This window comes from Rhynchophorus ferrugineus, unplaced genomic scaffold, assembly GCF_030347505.1.
Source record: "Rhynchophorus ferrugineus isolate W39M unplaced genomic scaffold, kcgeb_rfMv2 rfM6, whole genome shotgun sequence".
Lineage (NCBI taxonomy): Eukaryota > Metazoa > Arthropoda > Insecta > Coleoptera > Curculionidae > Rhynchophorus > Rhynchophorus ferrugineus.
The window spans coordinates 1,974,964-2,002,681 of record NW_027472585.1 but is presented as its reverse complement, the minus strand read 5'-3'; the positions used below and the strand labels follow the sequence as shown (position 1 = coordinate 2,002,681).

Sequence of the window (27,718 nt, the reverse complement as noted above, 5' to 3'; positions counted from 1 at the left end):
TGCGTTGTCCCACGCTTTAGAGCGGGTTCATCGTGTGCAGTCTACTCGGATTAGTGTCGATTGGACTTCGGAGTGAAATGATGGAGCCATGTTTCATCCATTGTCACATGTCGACGCAAAAACTCGGGTTTATTATGTTTGATCATCTTCAAACACTGCTCCGAATCATCACCTCGTCGTTGTTTTTGGTCAAAAGTGAGCTCGCGCGGCACATTTGATATATTTAGAGTATTTTATTCAATTTCAATTTACGGTCATTCAGAATCATTTTGTTTTTGTTTCAACTTTGTTTTTGCTTCAACTGTATTTTTTCCTTCAAAAAGCAATATTTTATCAGCACACGAAATTTTTTTTTACAATAACAAAAGTTGCTTCAAATGCCATAATTCACAAACTAATGACCACGAAACTAAACCACTAAAAAACTACTAAAAAACACATGGATTTAATTCGAGTAGCGCCATCTATATGTCAGGCCGGTGACTTTTAAATTAACCGAAAATTTTGAAAGCACCACAATAAATTTAGATTATTAAAACACAATAGATTATTAAAACAATAGATTATTAACACAATAATAATAACCACAATAGATTATTAAAAATAGTAATGAAAAATCATTACTATTTTTAATAATCTATTTTTTAAAGTTATCAAGTAAAGTAACCGCAGCTGCGGTAAAGTTAATTTTACTATTTATGCCTATAAATTACAGAGATAATACAATTCTCTTTAACTTTGAACATTTTTCTTTAAATATACTTCGAACTTGAGTCTAATTACACAGAGAGAATAGTTAAATAATTAATAATTATTATTAGAGGATTAATTAAATATTATTTGCCTTCAAATATTTGAATAAAACCGTTAAAGCTTTTAATAATATTAGCATAAGTTCCTTATTTTGAAAGACAAGTAGAAGTATAAGTAATGCGTGCCTAAAAACGGTTATGAATCATTTCGATATTTAATGAACTCACCGTGATCAAGAACTAGTAATATTTCATTGTTCAACTTGTTTTCTAGAATGATATTCATGGAGCACTAGTATCCACACTGTACTCAATTATCTCTTTTATTTTTATGTATCAGAGCATGTCTGTATTTTCAGTTTTAAAATATATTTTAAACTAGCTTTGTTTCAAACGTTAACAAGGCGTGCTTCAGCTGTGGATTTTTTTAAAAACAAAGTAAAGCAGTACGTTTCTTTGGTACGAAACTCATTTGAAAAAGCTTGCTTACAATTCGAGGAAACGATAAGCATTGAATTTCAAGTTTAAAAATACTTACCATCATATACGACTCGCTATGCTACGTACTCTGATAACTAATCAGCGAAACTTTATTTAAGATCTCAAAAAAATAGTATACATTATTCTGCTTTCGACCTATGGTGGTTTAGAATCTTTTATTAATTAGTAGATCCCTTAGTAACACCTCACGAGTGAATTACAGGTCAGTAACTCAAGTTTTCAAGGGGCTCAAGTCAAAACATTATTTCCTTCTAATATAGTTTAGAATTCCGAGAAGTAAGATTCAGTAATCTTATAAAATCACAAAAAAACACCAGATTAAAAATATATTCCACCCCATTTTCAATTATCTATACTCATTTAACAGTTTTTGGGCATAATAGAATAACGATTTAGATAATTTGATCTCAATTACTTAAGTTAATTACAAGGTCACCAATAATTGACCATTTGATTAAAAGCCCTCTCCCCCCCCCATCTCGCTGATCTCTCGTTCTCTCTCTGTATCTATCTCTCTCTCATCCTATGTGTGTGTGTGTGTGTGTATTGTCTAAATTAGGCGTACAATTAGAATGTTCTGTTAAATCGATTCTCTCTGTAATTATTAAGGTTGTCTGAGTATTAAAATAAAAGTGACCGCAAAGCGTTGACATTACGACCCAGTAAACCTTCCAGAAAATATGCTCAAGCGATAATGATAAATACAAGAATCACGTCTATAAAAAGAAAATGATAGTAATTATTGAGTGAAACGTAAATATTATTTATAACACGCTGCTTTGTATAATAAACATTGTGCTTTCATCCAATTAATCTAATTAATCATAGCGTCAGTTATAATTATTTTTCTCGGTGATATTTTTTAGACCTCTAGATTTTTTAAAAATATTTTTTCCTTTTTACGAACTATAACAGGTCAATTGAAAAGTTCCCGACCTGATACATAGATGACGCTACTAGAATTAAATCCATATGTTTTTTAGTTAGCCCTAACCCTCAAAAGATGCGTGTATAAATTTGACAGCTGTCGGATCATTAGTTTGTGAATTATGGCATTTTGAGTGAAACAACTTTTGTTATTGTGAAAAAAAATTATAAAAAGGAATATCGCGTGTTGACAAAATATTGCCTTTTGGAGGGAAAACATACAGTTGAAGCAAAACACATTAAAACACAAAATCCGCACATAGGGTTGCACTAAAAATTAAAATCAACTAGTCATTCAATGCAGTCAAAACAAAATTCGCTACGTAACCAGCGAAGAACTGCACGATGACCTGGAAATCAAATGGATTTACGAAGTTATCCAGATTTCGCCTTAAAGCACTAAAGAAGATTACTAAATCATACTAACATGGAAGAAATACAACTGCTGGACAGCGCGCAGGATGTCAAAAGATTGGAGCGAACCAAACCATATAAAGAACTTATATAAAGTGTATACCTTTAGTGTAAACTATAGCTTAAATTATTATAATTTTATAATTGAGGAATAACATATTAATGTACTAGCGACCCGCCCCGGCTTCGCACGGGTGCAATGCTGATACTAAATTAAATACACTACAGAAAAAATATGAACGTTGTATATAAAAACATAAAATATATATGCCTATGTCACTCAATGAAAACATGATTAAAATCGATCCAGTATTTTTGGTTCATTCATTTCTGCCCTTGGCCTGCACGCATTAAATTTGGAGTAAAACAATTCCTCTTCCCCTATACTTACTATGAAGATTTCCTGCTATCTTTGGAATATCTAAATTCATACAATTTTTATTACATTACACATTTTTAAACGCAAATTTTAAATTTGTAATATCTCCGAAAATATTTGTTTAATTTACTGTGCTGTAGGGAACCATATTGATCTATATTAATTGCACACTGTATTTAAGGTACTTAATTCGATAAGGATTAATGCCGTATTGCTTAAAATAGCTTCGTAAATAAGCCATTTTCTCACGTAAAAAGTAAACAATAAAAATGGTTAATGTGGGTTATCCCTAAAAGATAAACATATACCATCGCGGACTTTTTTGTAGACCTTTTTATGGTGTACAATACTGTAGTACATTAATTTGATCTAACTCGTAGGGTTAGGCAGCGTTTTTGCTAATTGCTAAATAAGCCTAAAAAAATAGGTTAATTTACGACATCACGTTAGAAACCTCTAAAATTAGCAATGTTGCCTTAGTATATTATGCATGTATTATACATATAAACCTTCCTCTTGAATCACTCTATCTATTGAAAAAAACCGCATCAAAATCCGTTGCGTAGTTTTAAAGATTTAAGCACACATAGGGATATAGGGACAGAAAAGGCGACTTTGTTTTATACTATGTAGTGATTTATCTCGCACTCGCCTTGCTTGTGAATTAATACAAGTACAAATGAAATGTAGTAATAAATTAAATTATAATTAAGATTTACTAAGCATATCTAATAAAGATGTTATCAAAAACAAAAACAATAAGAAATGTGATCTCAAATGACATTACTTATGCTTTTTACATGATCAGAAAGTATGATTAATTTTAATTCAATTAAGAATTAAATTTTTGTTCTTTTGCATTTTTGAATTTCCGAAACGGACGATTGGAAGTACTGAAACACCAGTATTGATTTAATTCTTGCGATTTTCTAGGAATCTCGACCATTTTCCTAGTAGAAATTCGCACGAAAAACATTCTCCGCTGAGCTGAGCTGTCGAATATTCGACTCAGGTGGGTTTAAATATAGACCGGTAGGCCTGGGTGACATAACGATGACGCCACCTTCTAAATTTAAGGTGGTAGCGTAATCGATGACGATTGCCGTTCGGATACCTTTCTCTAACGATTGCGTCATGGCCAATGAAACGAATATGTTTATTAGCGTTAGTAACGGTCGGAAATGTTTCGGCGGTCACTCGATTGTGTGCTATAGTTAATAATAAAACTTGTCTCATTTGTTTTTCTTTTAATTATTCGATGATGGTCATCATCAGATATGTCTGCTGTTGCTATATAAAAAAAGTACTCATATTGATGGTCATAGCTACCTTAGGTCATGGTTTTTTTTACCGGTATATCGATTTACACAAGACATACAAGATATAATTGTTTTTAATAAACCTTAAAAAATGGTACTTAATTTTAAAATGTATAAAAAATATCGATATATATATATATATATATATATATATATATTCTGTAAAATATCGATGTTTTTCCTGGTTGTTGTAAATAAAATTCGACATTGCAAGAAAATCCAAGACAGTGACGTTTGACTAGAAATCATATAGGTGCTTAGAATCTCTCGAAGAGTATCTTGTTGACGTAGTTGTTAGACGAATGTTATTATAATCACCTGTAGTACCTTGTATTTAGTCTAGATAATGACAATTATAGTTTTGTTTTGTTTTGTTGAATGTTTGTACTTTATTTATCAAGAAATAGGAGTATTTCTTACAATTGTTGTTCTCCGGTATATCGATATATCAATATTTTTAAAAATATCGATATTTTTGAAAATATTTCGGTGGTCAATATCCCTACTGTGTACCCACAGTGCTTTGCAATATTCATCTTGCCGTTAATCAGCTATATATCAGTCCTATAAATTAATTTAAAAGTATTTCCAACAGATGGTCTTACTGTGTATTATTAAATTACTGCAAGTAATTTTATTGTAACCTACCTCATGTTGAAGCCTCACTCAGTATGTGCCATTTCGTCGAAGTGTGAACAAAGAAATCTTCAGTGCGTTGAAAATGTCTAAATTGGTATCGAGTATTGCATTTACGGGAAGTTTTACTTTTTTTACCTCAGTTTGAAGTAGGAGGCGGCTGAAATCTTGAAAAAAATTGAAGGCGAGTATTTGACGACATTACTTGATGAAATAAACTATCAGTGGGGATCACTATCGACTACCATTGATACGTTTATGGCGAGCACAGCGCAAGAAACGGCCGGTATACAGTATGGCAAATACACAAGAATGTTATTCTTCAGCATGACAACACTCGACCACATATTGGTGAAAAAATACTCGGAAACATTAAAATGGGTGGTGCTACCCGACTAGCCGTACTCTCCAAACTTTGCCCCTTCTGATTACTATTTGTCGTCTTAACATTCACCAAAATTACTACATTTTTCTTGCATTTTTTCTGCTAACCAATATTTTAAAGATGGATAAGGTGTCTATCATCACTAATTCATTCACTCTCCTTGAATTTCAATTGATCTATTCACTATTGATAAGTTTTAATCATTGTTTCTGTCATATTTTATAGGAAAGTTGCGAAAACATTTTTAAAATGTTACTCAATAATGAGGTGTCCATTCGTCTTTTTTAGTTTATTCGTTTACTCGACCGAAAGTTGTTGTGCCTTGAAAATGATGATTGCGAAACATTATTGTCATCATATTTTGAGTTCTTCTTGCGATGACAGCACTGGCTCGTCAAAAGTTGTGCTTGAGTGAGAGACGTCAGAGTTGGTTAGACGATGATGCCCCAGACGGGCCGACATCTTTGTGTGAAACCAAGATGGGATCCTCATCCGACTGTCACTTGTTTTCAAATAAAATTTTTAAATAATTTGATTTTTCTTATAGTTATATAATACTGCCCTAGTTGAATATTTGAAGTCAATTTTTAGAGTATGTGTTTAAACTTAAATAAACAGATCCCTTAACGTCTTATAATACCCTAGTACTTGTCTGATTTTTACATGGCTCTTCTCGTCTGCATGTCTGTCTGTTCTTCAGAACTTGTTGAATTCAACTCAGTTGAATTGAATTCAATTATCAGAACTAAAAATAAATTTCACATAATTTGCAACGCTGCTTTACACTTCACAAGATGTCATACATCGAAATGTTGATGTGGTTGAACTATATCTTCTTAATGATTACCTAATCTACAAAGAACTACATGATGACTTTGTAGTAAAATGGATTTACTTTAAGTTATTCAAAATTTTACCCCAAACTATGAAGTAAGGTTATCGAATCACGGCAACGTGGAAGCAGCTACTGGACAACACGCAGGAGATCAGAAGATTGAAGCGAACCAAACCACATGAACTTGTAATAAAAATTATTAATTGAATAAAAGGTAAATGCACGAAGGCCACTTAGGCTGTAAATTAATTACGATTTTACATAACTAACGAGGTACAAATAAAAGTTAAATTATCAAGGTTGTTGCATTTAAACTGACTATGTTTGATATCGTTTTTTTTTTGGGTTGTTTAAAATTCGAACCGGTTAAAAACTGTTTAAAAGTAAATATTTATATCAATAACCATACCCATTGCTCAATAATAGTGTAGGGTTTTTCGAAATTTCGTCATTATTTGAGTGTGCCAACTATTTGGTTGTGTAATGGTGAGATTTTTTCAGGGGAAATAAAAAAATATCTTACGAAAAAAAAACATTTAAACATCTGGCGACGGAAAGGTACAGCCGGCGTAGATTATTTTAATTTTACGTAAATTCATCATTCAGATATATATGAATTTATAAATTTTTTTATTATTTATCATTTATTAACTGTTTAATCCACAATTCGTCAACAACAACAATTAAATCTGAATTGGTTTCTTCCAATACGCGCCATCAAAGTTTGCCCCTTTATAACCTCTGATTATTATTACAACATTTTCAAGAATCTTACTGACATTTGGCAACGTGGTCGAACATTACCCAAATCGAATTTTATAGACTGATTCGGTTACATGTTCAGACTCATCAAACAGCATTCTGTCTCTTTTTAACTAGGATAAAATGAGAACGAAAGATCTATCCTGAGTTTAAAACAAATGTTACATTTTTACGAACTGTAATTGGCAGTATATTCGACATGCATTGGCTGTTTTATTTAACGGGTATATGCTTTTATATCACACCCTTATATTCCTTCTTTAGTTCTTCGTAAAATTAAGTTACTATTGTTATGAAATGTTTTTTGCTATATTGAATATCATTAAAATTATATATAACAAAACATTGTACGATTCAGCATTAGTTTGAACAGAATTCGTGGCAGTTCTTTCAGAATATATTTTAAATATAAATATGCCACAAGAGCATTGAGCATTGGAATTATTTATAATATTTTTTGCTTCTCATGAGATGTGTCTCTAGGAAAATCGGTATCCGAATAATAAAATGGTGCTCAATAAATACATTAAATAGATAGCAATTAAATTACAATAACATTATGAATAAATCAATTAATTCCTGTAATTTCTGTATAACTGCAGCACATGTTTTTATTTATTTGCAAAATTGTGCTATACATTTATATCTTTTTAATAATAAATAATTTTTTTGAATGTCTGTACCCTCTATATAATTTTCAGAAAGACGCTTAATCAAGTTAACAACTACGTCTAAAATGGTCATAGGTGACCGTGGCCTTGACCAATCCTTTTTAGGAAATCATTTTATTTCACTCAGTTTATAATGGGACTCTTGGCCTCTTACCATCTAACAACGATTTATTATATTATTTTCATTTATTTTTATTACCCATATATTAACAAACAATGTATGTTTTGCAACTATTTTAATACTGAAACATAGCGTAGATTGCCTTTTCCCATTAGTATCCATCCGTTTAAACAAACATAATGTATTACTCAGTCAACTTCAACATTAACATGTGGAAACATTTTCACGTCTTCGTATGCTTTGTTAGAACTCATTATTAACCATAACCACGTCTAGGTACTGTGTAGATTGTACTTTTTACAATGTAGGATGCATTTATGTATTAGTCGCTCTAAAATTTTATTATGAAATTATTTGTTGTCGATATTTATTTATGTTTAATTTCTTAGATTCTAAAATATATGTTGTCTGTCAACTTTCTCTTGCTGTCTTTACCTGCAATTTCACCTATAATATTACCTGTTCGTTTTTCTTAGAGTTCAGCATTATACTAAATTTAAAATAGAATTATTTTCACAGTGATGTTCGGTTTGCAAAAAGGCAGATAAAATCAAATGGGTTTCTAAAACCAACGTAAGATCAAAATCAAGATAGCAAAGTTTACGATCTCATTTGTTAGTCTGTACATTTTCTACGGATTCAAATAAGTAAAAAGTCTTGAATACTGTAATCAATTTGCAGCATTCTTGGCATTCATGGAAACATATTATAATTACCTATACAAACGTTTTAAAAAAATGTAGGTCTTTAGTAATTAACCGCATCCAACAGTCTTGAAAGTTTGACGTTTGAAAGATGGTTGCCAATTGGTGGATAACTTGATGGCGTGGAAGCCGGGAAGTCTTTTTCGCGACTGAATGCTTATGTAACGTGAGAGGGTGGAAGACTGTTTCAATCTATTATTAACTCTAGATTAATGGATTTATTATAAAGATTTTATAAAAATAATTTTAAAGAATTTCAACTATTATATTTTGAATTATAAATAGATTATAATATTAAATGGTAACAGGTCAATTGAAAAGTCCCCGGACTGACACATAGATGGCGCTACTGGAATTAAATCCATATGTTTTTTAGTTAGCCCTAACCTTTGCATAATTCGTGTATAAATTTGACAGTTGTCCGATCATTAGTTTGTGAATAAGAGCATTTTGAGAGAAGCAACTTTTGTTATTGTGAAAAAAATTGATAAAATGGAATTTCGCGTGTTGATAAAATATTGCTTTTTGAAGGGAAAAAATACAGTCGAAGCAAAAACTTGGTTTGATGCCGAGTTTCCGGACACTGCCCCAGGAAAATCAACCATCAAGGATTGGTATGCTAAGTTTAGACGTGGTTAAATAAGCACCGAAGACGGTGAACGCAGTGGACGCCCAAAAGAGGTTGTTACCGTCAAAAACATTAACAAAATATAAAAATCCACAAAATGATTTTGAATGGCCGTAAATTGAAATTGAATGAAATAGGAGACACTCTAAAGATATCAACTGAACGTGTGAGAAAGCTCTGTGCAAAGTGGGTGCCGCGCGAGCTCACTTTTGACCAAAAACAACGACGAGTTGATGATTCAGAGCAGTGTTTGAAGATGATCAAGCGTAATAAACCCGAGTTTTTTCGTCGATATGTGACAATGGATGAAACATGGCTCCATCATTTCACTCCGAAGTCCAATCGACACTCATCCGAGTTGACTGCACCCAATGAACCCGCTCCAAAGCGTGGGAAAACGCAATAGTCTGCTGGCAAGGTTATGGCGTCTGTATTTTGGGATGCGCATGGAATAATTTTCATTCGCTACCTTGAGAAAGGAAGGACCGTCAATAGCGACTATTACATAGCGTTATTGGACGATGAAACAATGACAACAATCCATGAATTAGGCTTCGAATTGCTTCCTCTTCCACCGTATTCTTCAGATCTGGCCCCCATCGACTATTTCCTGTTCTCAGATCTCAAAAGAATGCTCACTGGGAAGATATTTTCGTCGAATGAAGAGCTGATCGCTGAAACTGAGGCCTATTTTGAAGCCAAGGACAAATCGTACTACAAAAATGGTATCGAAAAGTTGGAGGGTGGCTATAATTAGTGTATCACCCTTGAAGGGAATTATGTTGAATGGTAGGCCTGGAACTTTTCATTTGACCTGTTATATACAATATTTTTACACAATAACATATCATAATATCATTCTTTTCATTTTACAGTCAATAACATGTGACTGTGAGGCAACACCAGCTTTCCAACTGAAATCATCCCGTCAGAAGGGCGACAAGGTCGACGTTTCCCACTACCGAGTAAACCTGAACAGGTTCCGAGCTCGTCTCAACATCTTCTGCGTCTCGGAGAAGCTCCAGGCCAGCGTGAAATGCGACGGCTGGCCGGAAATCAAGGTGGCCCTGGCCCCGGTGGGCAACATCAAGAACAACCTGGATGAGTCTCAATTACAAGAAGTCATAACGTAAGTCGCGCAATGTAAGTCACGTTCCGAGTTATACTTATAGAGTGGTGTGATTCCGTAGCGAAGTAATCACGAACGCTCTGAGAAACACCGAAGTTCATTTCAATCTAGCTCAGTATCCCACCTGCCCAAGGCTTATTCGACATGTTGAAACGCCAGGCCGTATGCTTCCTCTGCACTACGATAGTATGGTAAGTACCATTTTTAACGTGTTTTTTGACATTTTTTGATTAATTTAATCTTATTGGAATTGATTTATTAAGATTCAAGCGTGAATATTCATTTTGTGTAATGACCAGGTGTGTCGGTAATTACTTTCCGGTTTTTGTAACTAGCCATTTCACTAGCCACCAGTATACAATGTAATAATTTGATGTATATAGCCCGTTCAAGACGTGAACTGACATTATCAAGGTCGCAATGTTGCCACATTATCTTTGAGTTTTAGTTCATTTTGGCATGGATATTTAACATAAAATTCTCGTTGTAGTCAACAAATATCATATATAAACAAATAAAGTTAGATGTACTTGTTTTTGGTGCATATGTTATCTCATTCTGATTGTTTCTGACTCCTTAGTAGCATCAGAGTAATAATAAGCTGCGACTTGAAATGTATTCAAACAAAAAAAAAACTGAAACATTTGAAGATTTATAACCTGTAATTATAATCACTAAAGTTTTAGCGAATTTTGCAGAGATTTGGCAACCAGGCGAATTTCTTAGGCTGATTCGGTTCTATATATATATACGAATCTATCACACAGCATTGTAGCTCTATTTAACAGTAATAAAATGAGAAGGAAAATATTGTTTGATCTTAAAACGAATTTACAAATTGCGATAGGCCATACATTCGACATCGTGATGACGTGAGTTCGCTGATATTTTGAATAGACGATATGTCATTTTTCACCGACTTCGAAGAAGGAGGAGGTTCTATGTTAGGTTGTATATTTAAAAAAAAATGGCAGTCTTACTCTATTTATTTTACGACTGCATTTGAATTCAGCATACTCCAGTGAATAAACATTGGTTTTCCTAGTTCGGAGTCTCTAGTACAGTTTGTCTTATTTATTCCTTAGTTCCTTATTTATTTTTTGAAGTCAGGTCAATTTTTTTGTTAAAATATTTTATTTTCTCTTTTTAGTGTTATATATTTGCTCAATAAAGTATGCAGTTATTTTATTAAGTATTACAATGGATAGTCCAAGTAAAAGTACAGGCCATATGAGAAAAAAATAGGAACGTTTGAGGTACTGGGGTCCGCTATCTAGTCTAGGTGATTTGACAAATGTTCCAATCAAACTAGAACAACAAAAGTTGCTGCCTTGTTGGGAATCGAATCCGCGACCTCCTTGTGTGAGCTGAACATTCTAACCATTACACCATAGAAACAGTTGTTTCTACGACGGCTCATGTGATATGTTTAGTACTTAAAAAGCAAACTGACTGACTTTTACACTGAACTACTTCCGATTTTTCGTCACATCAATTTAGGAATCACATTATACACAAATACCTAATTGTTTTAGCTCAAAAAATATGTGAAAATTTTGTACATGCCTTGGAAATTTGAAAATTTTCCTCGATTTCCACCCTTCCCCCGTTTGATCCTAACTTGGTTCCTATGGGACCATCTCGGAAGTGCACTTTTTCGAATAAAAAAGAATTTTGAAAATCAGTGCATAATTGACGGAGAAATCGGCGAACATACATAAAAAATATATATACAGCCTAACATAGAACCTCCTCATTTTTTGAAGTCGGTTAAAAATATTGTTCAATAAATCCTAACAAATCGTGTATGAAAAATCGTTATGATTGAAAGAGTTCCAAGTACAATAAACCATTGATCAATTACTATATCCCTTTTAATCTGTGTAGTTTTAAACTCAGTAAATCCTTTATTACCCCATCTGTCTATATAATTAAATAAATTGCTGAGTGCAATTAAATTTTGGTCGGTTATTAATTTGGACATATATGGTCCCCGTAAAATCAGAAAATATTGCCTAAAAAAATATATCGAAAGAAATGTTTTTAGATGCTTTTATGGAATTGTTATATCTATATGTTTGTGTCCTAATATAGAACAATAAATATCAAACATCGTATTTATTATGTTAATAAAATTTCGACATTAAATCCACAATTTCCAAAATATAGAACCATAAATAATATAAATTTGAATCAGTTATCGTTAGTTTTTTCTAAATTCCCCTAAAAAATATCGATATATCGATATTTTCTGAAAAAAATATCGATATTTTGGCCGATATATCGATATTTTTTTAGCCGATATTTTTCTATATTTTGTCAGAATATATTAAAAATGATTTTTAAAAAACTTATTAAAAAGAAAATAGGCACTTAATTTTAAAGGTTTATCAAGAAATTTTGAATAAAACATTGCCTAATATATCACTATTTTTATTTTTTCCTAAAAACATCGATATATTTTTTTAAATATCGATATATCGTAATATCGATATTTTTTCCAGTGACCAACACCCCTAGTGTGAATAATCGGTAAAGGTTTACGTGATCTGTGGTAAATTTCAACCGAACTATTCTTGTTCTTCTTGAAAATGAAGTGTTTGAGTGTTTGTTAATCGATTATAACAAAAAAAAACGAAGATGCTCGAATTTGAAATAACGGTATTTATTTATAAACAATATATTTATTTAAATTCATTTGGCCGATAATTTTAATTTGTTTTAACTCCGTATTAATATTGTGTATACTCATTTATTTCTGGATATTTCGACTAAATTTTCTCAGGCAATGCCAAAATTTCAACAATACTGATATTTTTAAGATTTCTTTATAAAAATAAGGATAATATCAATAAAATAGCACAGTAAGTAAAAAAAGGAATTAATCATTATTTTTTATTTTTTATTCAATAACTGGTACGTTTGATTTTGGTTTTGGTTTATTGTTTTGTTTGAATTGGTTTATCAATAAATAGAGACTGTCTTCGGCAGCGCTTGATATAGGTCTTTTTAACATAATGTAATATTACTTTTTCCGTTTATCTTCGATAGCATTTTTAACGTTACTAAATTGTTTACCATTTTTGTACGCAGCAAAAAGCTGCAGTTGAGTGCTGAAGCTGAGTTACTGAATATTGTGCTAAAGTTTTGTCGCAGAATGTAGTAACAACCATTATCTTTTATACAATTCAACATTTTATAAGTATTGCTACTATTTTTTATTTTATTGATACATATTATCCAAAAACACAATAATTTAAGGTAACTTTTATCAAAATCTAAAGAAATTCCTTTGATAATTATTTTTTACATACACCCATTAATATAGAAAAATTGCAGACTTATTATGCTACAAAATATTAATTATACGGTATAATTAACCCATTTTATGAATATATTAATTAAATATTGCTGAATAAACATTAAGTTATAACAGGAATATTCGAATATTCTATGTGACATAACAAGACCTGTGGGTATATTGAAACACCGAAAATAGTTTGTCTTGATACATAGTGGCGCCATCTTCAGAGCCAGACTTGTTGTCTGGTCTCCGTTAAATGGAAATCAGAACTATAAAAGTTTATTAAGTTGCCACTGGATCGATCCAAGTTTAGGGGACTACAGCAGGAATAATAACATACTACAGGGACGCTATATACTTTAAAAAAAATATTTAAAAACTTTGAAATTCAGATGATAGCAAATCCGGCGCGACATTAAAATAAATGTTTATGAGGGGGAACTAAGCTCCAATAATTTTCCACAAATTACGAAAATTACAGATTACGGCATGATGGAATAATTTTTTTTACGATTTTCCTGTAAAATATGTTCGTGTTTTATTGTTTTATTTCATGTAGACATTAAAATGAACAGTTTAGTCATAAATCATTGTTCTGAAATAAATAAATAAATCATTATCAGCGGATAAAACAGTAAATATAATAATTTTATTTAGATGTAAACCACTACTCCGGTTATTATTAACATATCATTGCTGCATTATCTGCAATCTTCGGTATCACTACTGGGTAACACCATTCTTACCAAAAAATCGAAGAGTTTTGAAGGAAAACGCAAACAAAACAGAAAATAAAAGGGTTATTAATATTTCCAAATTTATTTCAACCCCTAGAGAACAATTTCTCTTGGGCACTTTGCATTTCTACCGCGACTTTTGTAAAATATTCAGAAATCTGATGGAGGTAAATCAGGTTAAATCGAGGGAAAACCTCAAATTTCAAAAGCGTACAATGTTTTCACATATTTTTTTATCTAAAATAATCAGATATTTGTGTATAATGTTATTGGGGAACGGATGTGACGAAACATTGATGACTGATGTGAATATCATATGAGAAGTCGTAGAAACATGGTAGGCAACTGTTTCTATATTCTACTAGTTAGAGCGTTAAGCTCGCACGCGGATGTCGCGGGTTCGATTCCCAACTAGGCAGCAACCGCGGGCCCCAGTGCCTGAGCATTCCTTATTTTCAATCATTGTTTCTTTATTCCTCTTTTTCCTCACACTGGCTGTAGTTTTACTTGGACTATCCATTGTAATACTTAATAAAATAACTGCGTAATTTATTGAGTATATATCTAACACTAAAAAGAGAAAAATAAATATTTTTATAAAGAAAAATTGAACCAACTTCAAAAAATAAATAAGGAACTCACCAAAATGTAAAAAATAGTCAAACTTTTTTTAAACAAATATTTTATAATTTGAGAAATTCAAATATACGTATTCACTCCTACAGTTCTGTGTTGATACAAGTACACCAGAACAATAATAATAAATTAATTTCTTAATTAAAATTGTACTAAACATATCTAGTGTAAGATGTAATAAAAACGATTCTTACAACAGACCTTTACAATCTTGAACAATGAAGAGTAAGACTCTAAAGAACTATCAAATTATTTCGAAATAATAACAGTAGTATCAATATACAGATACTGAAAACTTAGAGCAAAAAAAGCATTAACGATGTCTATAAATCGTCCCCGAAATAAAGCACAATAAAAAAAAACTCTAGCAAAACAAAGTAGTCTTATATTACGTCCAGTTTTTGTTTTGTTTTCGCAGGATCTCAGAGATTGATGTTTGGGTTATAAATCCAGACCGACACAACGAGAAATATCAAGACTTAATAAAAAATTTAAGCTTTTTCGGGCGTGGAATAAACACACTGTTTAGGTACAAATAGATTTTTTTTAATTTGAATTCCAACCTCCATTAATTATCATTTTGTTATTGCCTTAAAATTATGATGCTTGATAATTATTGCCTCTTATTTTAATTACGAGGGAATATATTATAATTATATATGATGTTTCTTTAATGCACTGATATAATAACAGAGAGCAATGTTCATTGTCAATTGTGGTTATATTGGTTTATATTTTTTTCGATAATATCGATTTTCATTAATACTGCTTTGTCTAACAGTAAGCAACAGTAACAGTACTGCTTTTCTGGAATAGGGATATATCGATATATTTTTATTAAATCGATTTTTTGAGAAATTTATGGATGTTTTTGGTAACTATTTTTTTTGGTTTTTTTTAAAATATATTTTAAAGTCTCTTTTTACCAACGAGGGTTTATCTGGACCTAGTGTTTAACGTGGGTTCTGAACCACGGTCATCGGCATTAAGTCTTACCCAGCCTGGTTACTGGCGTGACTCGGATGGTTATTCCTTGCCGGAATCGCAACTATCGCAATAGTAGGAGATCCTTCCTGTCGCCTTAACCACTACGCCAACCAAGCCAACATTTTCGTTAACTATTACTTTTCGATAATTTTTCAAAAGAAGAATTTTAATAAACCAATAAAATTAACTTTTTGTTGCTTTACATTTATTCTACTTTTTTTAATGTCTTTATGTACAAGAGGTGTTAAATCGGGTCAATAAGGCAGGAAAGATAAGAATTAATTTTTTTTCTCAAAAGCAAAAAACAATACTGTATGAGAATTCATTATTGTAAGAAAAAACTCACCAAGAAAAGGCCCGGGAAATAAAGCGAAAAGAAAAAAGAACATTACGTTTGGAACGGAACGTTTATTAATTTTCCTAGATTTTTTAAACCAATAGAAAATAATTTCTCTTTTATGAGAATGAGAATATTCAGAAGTTTGATGGCACTAAATCAGGCTAATACGGCCAGAAAAATATAAATTGGTTTTTTGCTATATTACAAAAAAAAACAATGCTGCGTGAGAAGGAATGATTGTGTATAAAAAATAGTGTCACATATACATGCTACAAGCACATTTCATCCTTTCAGTGTCAACTCTGAAGGGACTCATCAGTCGGAAAATACATTTTTGTACACCTTAAGCTATGATTTGAGTAGAAATTCTTTTTTTTTTGTTGTACTGTTGTTAGCAGTGCCTGAGTTGTTATACCATATAGTTCTTTCTTATAAACGAATAATGACTCCTAACTAAAGTTACTTATATATAAGTAATGTAATTGATAATTTAGTATTTATATTTGTACTATTTTACTCATATCTTCATATCATTGATGCCAAAAAATATATCACAAAAAATGTTTAGAAGCTTATATAAAATTAGCTTGAGGATTAAATGATTTACAATAAAATGCCTGCACACACTAATATTATTTTTAGTACTCTACAATTTTGTGTAGCTATTAAAGAACTTGCGTTCTATTGTTTCATGCCTAATAACCACGGAGACTAATTCCTCCCTAGAACTTTTGATGTCATTTACTCCCACTCTGTTTACAGTAGTTTCGTATCTTATAAGACGCTAACCTATTTTTAGCCTTATTAAGCTGTACTTTGTTTTCCTTTAAATAATAATTAACATTTTGGTGGGTGGTTTTCATTTAGGCATTAGCTTGATATAGTATTATGGTTCGACTTTTCAGTTATTTGATACATTAACTGAGTAATTTCAAAATAATGATATAATATGTCAAGAATCGCGAAGATAAGTTATTTAGTTTTGTTTTACCATAACGCTTTACACATATAAAGTCTGAATGGCATATTCGTTAATGTAAATCTTTCTGATTGGTTTCTTTGTACAGAAGTGTAACTGAAACTAATTGCAATAAATATTTTATTTTATTCGCCTTCCTATATACAAGAGTCTAGTTCTGGAGGATTCACAAAAATTTGAATTATTAACGTTGCCAGTTGTTGAAAATTATACGTACATTTGAAGAATATAATATAAATAGAATAAATTTCCTTGAATTCACAAATTAATTATATATTTTGTTCGCAAAATGTTAAACAATGTTTAAAATTAAATAACTTAATTTAATAATCTTTTAACACACTCACATTTCTTTTTATACCCTTTCAAATATAAACTGTAGGAATCTGAATATAGAAATCATATAATTCAATGGTAGATTATTAATTTTAATAGACACAGACACATATAAAGACAAATAAAAAGCCTCTTGGCTAGGTAAAGGTAATTGTTACGATACGGTTGATCCAAAACAGCTCTAATGACCTCCAAACCGTGTGTAAACCATCTTATCTAAATGCGGGGGATACCTTGAATTAACTCTGACTATAATGAGAATATTGAAAAGAGAAACAAGCACGATTCCTTGCGTATATAGATGTTCTAATATTACAAATAATCTGCTTATGAAATAGAATTATTTCATAAATTTGTAATTATTGAGAAATATTTTTGTATTGTTTTGTTAATATTCGGTGAAACAAAAACATTATCTGTATTTAATCTTGTTATAAAGCTTGCATAATTTAATTACAATACAAAGGTTTTTGTTATATTGAAATTGCAAGCACATATCTTATTTATATTAAACTGAATACACTTTTTTCACAACACCAAAAAGTCGTAATTAGAATTTAATAATTATTAATTAAGGTAATTTTTCACTGCATGTGACAATCGTCTACTGATAGAGACTCCTGACAGGCGTACTGCAATTTGATTTTACCACGTTGCCAGTTCTTGTGAATTATATGTAGATTTCAAGAATATAATATATATTGAATATATTTTCTTGGGTTTAAAAATAATGTAAAATCTTTGAACTAAAAAAAATCCTTTTGAATTTGGATAGATTGATGGTAGGTACAAATGTCACCTCTAATAAATTAAAATATTAATACAAATCAAATAATTTCTATTGGAAGAAAAAAGAAAACAATATGTGTGACAACAAATATAATTTATTTATCTATAGATAAACACTACAATAACAAACCAAACTTATTTTCTACATAAATATATGTATGCATTTGTATATATGTACATAATAATAAGAGTGAGGAGTTCTAAAAGCCTCTCTTCCTCTCATCATATTATATATATACATACTTTGTTTTTTCGATATTCTCTTTCCACATTTCAAAATTTTCAATCAATTCAGATTTCTTTTAAGCTCAAATATATATATATATATATATATATATATATATATATATATATATATATATATATATATATATATATATATATATATAGGTTCCAAAACAACTTAGAACCGTGAAAATATTTTCTTAGATAGTAATATGGTTGATTGCCACGCTTTAGAGCGCTAATTCTTAATCTTTTTTTTTGTTGCGGTACACTTGTGACGATTTAAAAGTTTGGCGGCACGTAAAAGCGACACGTTCGAGAATCACTGGTTTTGAGGATCCAAAACATCGCTAACGATCGCCAAGTTGCCGCTATGAAATCTTATCTAAATGTTGAAAACACGGTGAATTGACCTGTGAGCGTTGTGAAATTATTTGAAGACGTAACAGATGAATCAGCTGCACGCACATATTTTTAACTTAACACATACCACATGAAGAAAAAATAATCCGAGGTATATAATAATGAGACTGCGACGTAATGTAATAAAATTGCTTTGAAAATAGTAATTACTTTCAGGTTGTAAAGAAAATGTTCAATCTCGTTTAATTTAGGTTGTAGGCTTGTTTGTTGCTTTTAGTTTCGAATTGTTAATATGAATCAAACATTTCCTATGTATTTCCGTCTTTGTCATACATCATGAATGGCAAGTTTATGTCCAAATTCCAGACTTCACAGCAAAAGTTAATTCACAGCAACTTCAGTCCGCCTTTGGTTCCCTTACGCCTTGAACCATGATGCATGTGCTGGGAATGCACAGACTAGGAATGTTTTTCGAAGCTCGGATGTTTCCTAATCGTAAAATAGTGTGGCTAGTGTGACCTTTGTGACCTTACAGCTTCAGTTGCGATACTTTTTATCTTTTTATTGAATTAGTATCACTTTTCTTTTCCTTTCTTTACGCTAAAACAAAAAAAGCAGTACAAAAATTATATTTTCTTGGCATAACCGTGGTGGGAACCATGTTGATTACACTTCAGCAAAACTGATTCATGCTGATTTTACAGGAAAATAACTACTCTTAAAATATAATAATGCATTTATGATTCGATACGGTTTAACATTGGTTGCGCCATCTTTTGGTAACGCCCCAAAACTACTACTACTACTAAAAAGAATGTACGTATAAGAATCAAGTAAAATAATAAGATATTTTAGTTTCACGTGCATTTAAAGGAAACAAAGAAGATATTAAAAAAATTGTTGTTTCCTCCCCATCTAACAAAACCTTTTTTCATGCTCGGTCTTTGTTAATATATTTAGTATATTTAGTATAGTTAGTTTGTTAGTTTTTGTAACCCTGAGGTTTTCAGGCAACGAGGATTGATTGAGGAGGAACTCTTTTTTTGCTTTTTTGCTGAACTAGTAAGATATAGAGGTGAAGGGTGAAAGAGAAATATGTTATCCGTTTCTAAACAAAGGCTCATAATTATAATCTCTAAATGTCAAAATTATCAGTAGATTTAGTCATCGTTTTTAGCACATTTTATATGAATTGTTTGTAACAGTATTTAGTTAATTTGAACTTAATTCTTTATAATTGCAATAATTTCCTGTTAATTCATACCCAGGAACAACTATTATTATTATAAACGTACATTTTATCCTTAATATTAAGTAATAATCTGACACGGAATTGTGAAATTTTTATTTCAACGATTTTAGCTATTTTTGTAGTAGTTAAATTCGAGCCGTTATTTTTGCAAACTTTATTAGGAATAAAATACACCTATTAAAAGAGTAATATACCAAGGAGTAATGCTGCCATTTTATAGCTGAATGAAGGTTTATTATAAACCTGTAAAGTTTTATGCATTTTCTCGTAAAGTCACATAATTAAATACTTTTTTAACAAATAAAAAGAATGACATATTATTAAAATTATTGTTTGTTAACTAAATTAGTGCCACCAGTAAGGATTTGACAAAGTAATACTTTACAGGCTTAATGATGAATAACTGAAGTTAAAGAGTAGCTAATCCATATTTCCATCCATAGGAGATCTCCTATATAACGTTAGAATCACAGAGAGTGCTACAAGCTGGAATATTTTTAGAGGATAGTTTTTATTTCCTATATTACTAACACTTCAGTGTAATATCTACAAAATATTTTGAGAAATATTGATGCATTAAATAATTAATAAACCATTTACTGATAACAATAACCAAAAACTTTCTTTGGTACCGATAACATCTTTAATATTATTCCAAAAAACAAAAACAATAAAGTATTTTTCTCTTTTTCAGCAGGCTAACGCTTATACCTCCACGCCTAACCATTCGCCTATGAACGCTGCTGAAATGCAAGGAGACAAACGACTCTTGGTAAAGGTTATCCGAGCCACACAACTGGGTGGCAATCAGGGCTGTGTTGAACCTTTCTGCGTGATCGAGATGGACGAGCCATCTCAGAAGAACCAAACGTCGGTGCAAAAGAATACGGATTCTCCTTATTGGGATGAACATTTCCTATTGTAAGTTGGTGAAACTTAATCTTTAATAACATTTTATTCAGTTAAAATGGGATATAACAAAAACAAAATTACACAGATTATTAACAGATTAGAAAATAGATTTAGAAAAAATGTGTAAAAAGTAGTAACTAGCGATAGACAATATTTTGTCAAATATCCAGTCTTTGATAGAAAAAAAGTCGGAATCTTATTTGTAGTCGCAACACATCAACTTCAAAGCCCTTGACCTAGAGATTCTAGTTTTTTTAAGTACCTATGCAACCTAAAATACATAATCTACATTTCATCCACCATAATATTTCGTTTAGATATAGCCCTTCTAATAAAACAGCCGATACAGTGCATAAACATTTGTGACGTCAGCACGTCGCAATGTCAATCAAATCTATCTCTTGTCGCCAAATCAAATCTTATTTTATAGACTGATTCGGTTACATGTTCCGACGCATTGGACAACATTCTATCTCATTTTTTAAAACTAATTTTATACTTTACTCCAATATAACACGAATAGAAACTTTTTCCAATAAACATTTCACATAAATCATCGTAACTAAAAATTAAGCCTAATATAAAAAACTTTAAGTACGAATCATGCTCTAATACACATATATAAACAACCCTGGCTGATAACATGAAGCCCTTTATTAGGCAAAACCGAAATTACTTTTCCCATCCTTATATTACTACACAAATTGCATGAATGAACTACGAACTATGAAATAAAATAGAACATAACATGTAATAGCAAATATTTGCCGGCTTATCAGATAGGTGCTATTAAAAAAATAATTTTATTCGAAATTATAAATCAAATAACAATTTTATTGTGACTCTTAAATTGCCAGATTAAATTAGACAAATAACCTATTGATTTTATAAGGAATGGTTCGAGGATTTGTTGGTTATATCGCCAAACTTGGCCATCCCAGTTAAAATGTTGCGCTTCACATTCCATGGCGGCGCTCCTTTGTTCGTGCAGCAGCAGTCGTTATAGATCTACTAATTAATTTTCAGTTGTTTTTTATCCCTGCCATATTAAAAAATATATTCTTATTATCACGAGAATCATGTGACATACATTTTATATTTTTTTAAGTATTTTTATGTGTATGACCTACTTCATATAATTTTCTATACTTAATGCAACTAATTAAATTAACTAAATTAATTAATAGGGAAAATAAATTAAGGTAGGGTGTTGATTTTTTAATTTTGAAGCTTTACTCAGAGAAATTGCTACAATGTGTTTAATTTAAAGTATTATCTATCATCAGCTGTGACTTGTAGCCTTTGCTGTCACCTTTGCGACAATACCGCGGGTGTGAAAAAACGGTGTTTCATGTTTTTCTTTGCTTGAGTTCATACCAATTTCGTTGTTTTTACACCACCCCAAAGAGACAATTTCAATTAGTTTGTTGAGTCAATGAGTTTGACATGAATCTTGATCTAGTAACACCCCAAAATTAGTGTCTAGTATAATTAGTATAATTAGTGGAATAGAAACACTGGTTGCTTTTTAATTGTTTATTTGTGTGACATAAAGTGTCACATGGCCGACGGAAAGATAGACAGCGAATTATGTTAAGGCCAGGGTGACAATATGTATAGATAGTGATAAAAGAATGCCTTGAGGCTTTTTATAGAGTGCCCATGAGACTTTTCAACCGCGGTTTTCTACAGGGTGAATATGTGGTTGCCTATTGTCGTCATTACAATCGCCACACATTTATAGCGATTTGTCTAGACGTTCCAATAAAATAGCCAATGCACGTGATCCAAATTTATAATGCAACGTTGCCGCACCAAATTTAAGTTTTCGTTTATGTTAACTCTGACAACAAAATCCTAATGTAAATAAAATAATTAAACAAAAATAACATTATAAAATTTTGCATTTTTGCATTTTGCAAAACAAAGCATTTTGTCTCTTTTTAACTGGAATAAAATGAGAAGAAAAATATTGTCTGATTCTAAAACGAATTTACAAATTGTAGCAGGAAATACATTAAACATTTTTATGACGACGTATGTTCACAGCAACTTTGGATAGACTATAGATTAGAGTTTTTTTTATTATATTTACATTGACATATGACAACGGTGTCGACTAGTACCAACACAAATCGAATTCTATAGACCGATTTGGTTACATGTTCAGACCCATCAGACTTCATTCTTTTTTTAACTAGTTTAATTCTAATTAGTAAAATGAGAGAGAAAAATGTTCCGAGTTTAAAAGAGATTTTACGTTTCTATAAACTGCATTTGGCAATACGTTTGACGGTGTTGATGACGTACATTGGCTGTTCTATTGGAAGGAAGTCAGACAGTGCGGAATCTGGAGAAAACGGCGGATTCGGTATGGTTATTGGGCGACGAGTTATACGTTATATATTTCAAAGGATTTTTATGGCGTCTAATAGACAATGTGGAGGATGGATTACTTGATCTGCTGCGTTAATGATTGTATTGATTGAATGTTCAAATCTATACGTGCCTATACAACAATTAATTTGTTTATTAAGTTATAATATACTTTATTTGCAGCGATTTATCACCACATACGGCTGAATTGTTGTTCGAAATCTACGACCACGCCACGAAGCCGCACAGATTCCTGGGTCTGGGTATTGTGGGCGTCGAAGAACTTCTGATCAATCCGTCTCAAAGGCAAATCATCTCGCTGCAGAGTCGTCCCTACGAGAGCGATCCGGTTACAGGAACGCTCACTGTCGAGGTAAGGACCCCCGGCCTGCGATAGCTCTGCCAACACTATTTAACTGCATGCCTTGTACGTACCACAAACTGCCTTAAAGCTTTAATTTTAGCCGCATGATCGATTAGGTCTGAATTTGGTCGATTTGTTCAATAATGGTGTTGGCGCTGTATCTAACAATTAGCATGTGCAAAACTTCTCCACCCAGGAAGGTTAGTTTTTATTTTTTTTATTGTTAATGCAAGAGCATATCAGAATTGCTTAATTAATCATATTATCTAGTTATAAATATATAATATAATCATTCAGTCATAGATCCATCTAAAAACATATTTATTTTAAAATTAAAAATGCTATTACTAACGTTTTACCAGAAAACATAAACACCTATCAGAAGCCCTACGAAATATTGACGTCACGTACCATTTCCTAACCATCATAACTGCAATCCAACATTTAAACTTTCTAGCGCGCTTCGATTTTATTTATATTATTCATTTTATATTTCACAGTTCAAAAATTAGTTTTGAACAACTAACGGAAAGAAAAGATGAATGAAAAAAATTGAACTGGGTGTTATCAAGACAAATAAGCTAAATTTGCCCACAATCGATACATCGATAATGACTGTACTCTTTGACCGTAACTGAAATAATAATTTTAAAAAGAATACTAGAATTTTATTTTTATTCTTTTCTATATTAGAAATCTCTACATTTTCTAGGAGACGTGTCCAAAGCCTTACGCATCCTGAACAGTTGAATATCGTGCCATTAATAAAATGTAAATTCGTAGACAAACCTAGAAAAAGTATGATTATACGGAAAATTACTTACCTTTTGATTGTTCTAGATACCAAAGTCACTTAAAAATAATAAGATTATTATATCTAGACAATACAACAAAATTCTTCAAAGCGCGGGTTTTAACCGACAATGATTGAACGAGAAGAAACATCACACAATTGACAAATGACGCGCATATACCGTGTTACCACTTCACAAAAACAATAATTATGATAGCAGTACCTATTTAAGATAAAATGACCCTTTAAAAGCAACTTCATATATTCAAACAAATATGATGAAGTATAAATACGAGTAGTGTGTTGTGAAGAGATCAAAATTGAAACTATGAAGTTTCCCAGTGACACGACATAATCATATTAATCAATCAATCACGATTTTAAGCAACTAAAAAATTTTTTGAATCAGTTTGATACCTAATCTCAAACCACTGACGAAAATAATCACTAACAGATAACTAAGATGAATAGCCTACCGTCTATGGACATCTAGATACCTAATATCAAAACGCTGACGAAAATAATCTCTAAATAACTAGGACGGATAGCCTACCTTCTATAGACGTCTAGGCGAGAGAATTCTGTTGCAATCAATCTTTGATCATTCTTGAACAACCAACAGTAAGAATCTAATAGTATTTGTCCTCTCCCTAACACCAAATTGCGTGAAATCATTTCGGAGAAAATAAAAAAACCTGCTTACCAACAAAAAAAAACAACTTTTCTTGCATATTTAAAAAAATATATTTTTATAGCATTCTTAATAATCAGTGAATCATTAAATTACTTTATATTACTGCCATTATTCTTTATACGATATTAAAAGTACTGTGCGTTGTTGTGGTTTTTATTATATTAGTCCTTTATTATTAAAAAATAAATACACGCGTATTTCATTAACCTAATTATTTCCATGTTAATAACTATACGTCCCCGAAAGTTAATTGCTATCGCCAAAATATAACCCATTAAAACATCAAGTCTTCAAATATTCTAACAAATTTAATATACTTGCAAGAAAGTTTTAATTATTTCGATATAAAATTACCAGATCTACACGCATTAATAACCTTGACAACTTGTCCTTTTGTTTTATTTTTGATGTTTCATTTTTTAAATAATGACGCTTAATGCATCAAAACCATAAATTATTATTATTTGTTCTTGTAACGGAGTTATTTATTACATGACTTTCAATAATTTATAACTCTTTACATTTACTATCAGTATAACATATTAAAAATGCTATTGACTGTATAAGCCTTAGAGACACTAAATGTCATCGAACGACATCTGACATTTTCGATATAAAATGTAATATTTTTGTACCTGTCATGTAAAGAGAATCTTAATCGTTATACGAGTAAATTGAATGAAAACTGAAATTATTACTATTTTAAAGAATGAAAAATGTAAATGGATCTAGATAAAACTGATACTACACATTTAAAAATAATTCCAGCGCCACCCCTTTTCCAACTACCTCACTTAATTAAGTAACCTAATTTTAAACTAACTAATAACTGTAAACTAACCTTTAAACAACTTCTGTCAAAATTTCATGGCAATCTAGCATTTTGTGTAAAATTATTGATTTTAGTGATATAATTGTTGTCATTTATTATATTAATTCCATTTTAAGCAAAATTCACGTCCATATTTTTGCTTGTGTAAAAGTACTATAAAATATTTGCTATATTTTAAAAAGGCGGGACTTAGAAAGAGAAATTCTATTAGAGAAAATATTTTATAACTCTAATTCCATCGATAATTTCAAAATAAGCATGTATTTATGTATATAAAACATTAAATATATATAACGATAACGATTACCAGGTGTTATTTGTCAAACTTATCTATCTATGAATAATTCAGTATCCTAACACTGAAATTAATAGCGTTTAAAGACGCAATAGAAATTCGATACATTTCTTTTATGATTTAATTCTAATTTTATAGGTTCGCTAAAGGGTGCGGTAAAAAATAAATTAAATAACCACAGCATTAAACAGTAAATATGTAATCATAGATAACTTGAATTCATATGAATAGAAAGTAATTAATATGTAAATAATTTTTTTTATAACGCTAAAAATGGTTTGGTTAATTAGAACAATTAATTGAATAAAAAATACTCAACTTCAACTGCGTTCTTTAAACTCTCATACTAAATTTAAAGGTACATTTTTGGTTATGTGCTTGTAAAGAATTTTCAGTTTTTCTGTTGATTGACAGATGGTGCTCCTCGTATTTGTTTGTTGACAACCTAGTAGATATATTGCTACCGATAAATAGACTCTGATGCCTTTTGAATATTTATAGTCTCTTTCAATATAAACCTACAAATATCTAAAGCGCCATCAAAACATTTTGTTCTTAAGGATTTCGAAAGTGTCATTTAAATAGTGTCAAAAAAATAGTCAATGGAAAAAATAGCTAATTATTAATAGGAGTCATTACACCAAATGTACACTATTGTCCACAAGAAAAGCTTGAAATCACAAAAGAAACCTCACAAATTTACGCATAATTCTTTTTTTTTGTATTGTGGATTGTTATATTTTTTAACGTATTAATATTTTTCTGTATATAGTTTATATATATCTATATATATATATATATATATATATATATATATATATATATATATATATATATATATATATATATATATATATATAGTAAAAAAAAATTATATACGGAAAATCGTTATACATACAAAAATAAGGTAATATTAACGCAGTTTACTAATAGTTTCTAAGAAATAAGATTCATAATTTGCTTGTTTTTATTCCTATATGTATATAATTTTAATATACTCTCATATTTATTTTACTCTTTTACAGTTCCTGTTTATCGAAGGTGCCGATATTCCGAATGTTAGCGGTGGTAGTCAACCATTCAAAATCAAGGAGACCATCAGGACACCATCACCAAATAGAGCCAAGTTAACTACCACTACTACAACTTTCCATAATGGTAATATATGTATCCGTCTTTGTGTTCATAACTAGAACAAAACTGTAGGATCAGCTGATTATCATATTTGTCAGATATTTATTGAAAACTCTTTTACAAACTAATAATTGAACATCAATAAGGAAAATCAATTTTTACCATCGTGTGGTATTTTGATATTATGATATTAAAATCTCACTCACA

General features: G+C 30.8%; 1 protein-coding gene across 13 annotated transcripts in view; it reads left to right on the top strand.

Annotated features, from left to right (window-relative positions):
• The window catches only part of LOC143198732 (uncharacterized), a 55,984-nt gene that overhangs the window by 20,464 nt on the left and 7,802 nt on the right, over positions 1-27,718 (top strand). For 10 of the 13 annotated variants that reach the window (XM_076408127.1, XM_076408129.1, XM_076408124.1 and 7 more), the window contains exons 4-8: positions 9,910-10,163; positions 10,225-10,354; positions 20,806-21,032; positions 23,583-23,772; positions 27,403-27,535. In XM_076408127.1, coding sequence (XP_076264242.1) covers positions 9,910-10,163; positions 10,225-10,354; positions 20,806-21,032; positions 23,583-23,772; positions 27,403-27,535 — 934 coding nt within the window. The remainder of the gene's footprint in view (positions 1-9,909; positions 10,164-10,224; positions 10,355-20,805; positions 21,033-23,582; positions 23,773-27,402; positions 27,536-27,718) is intronic. The other 3 variants (XM_076408131.1, XM_076408120.1, XM_076408128.1) reach the window with 1 other exon arrangement.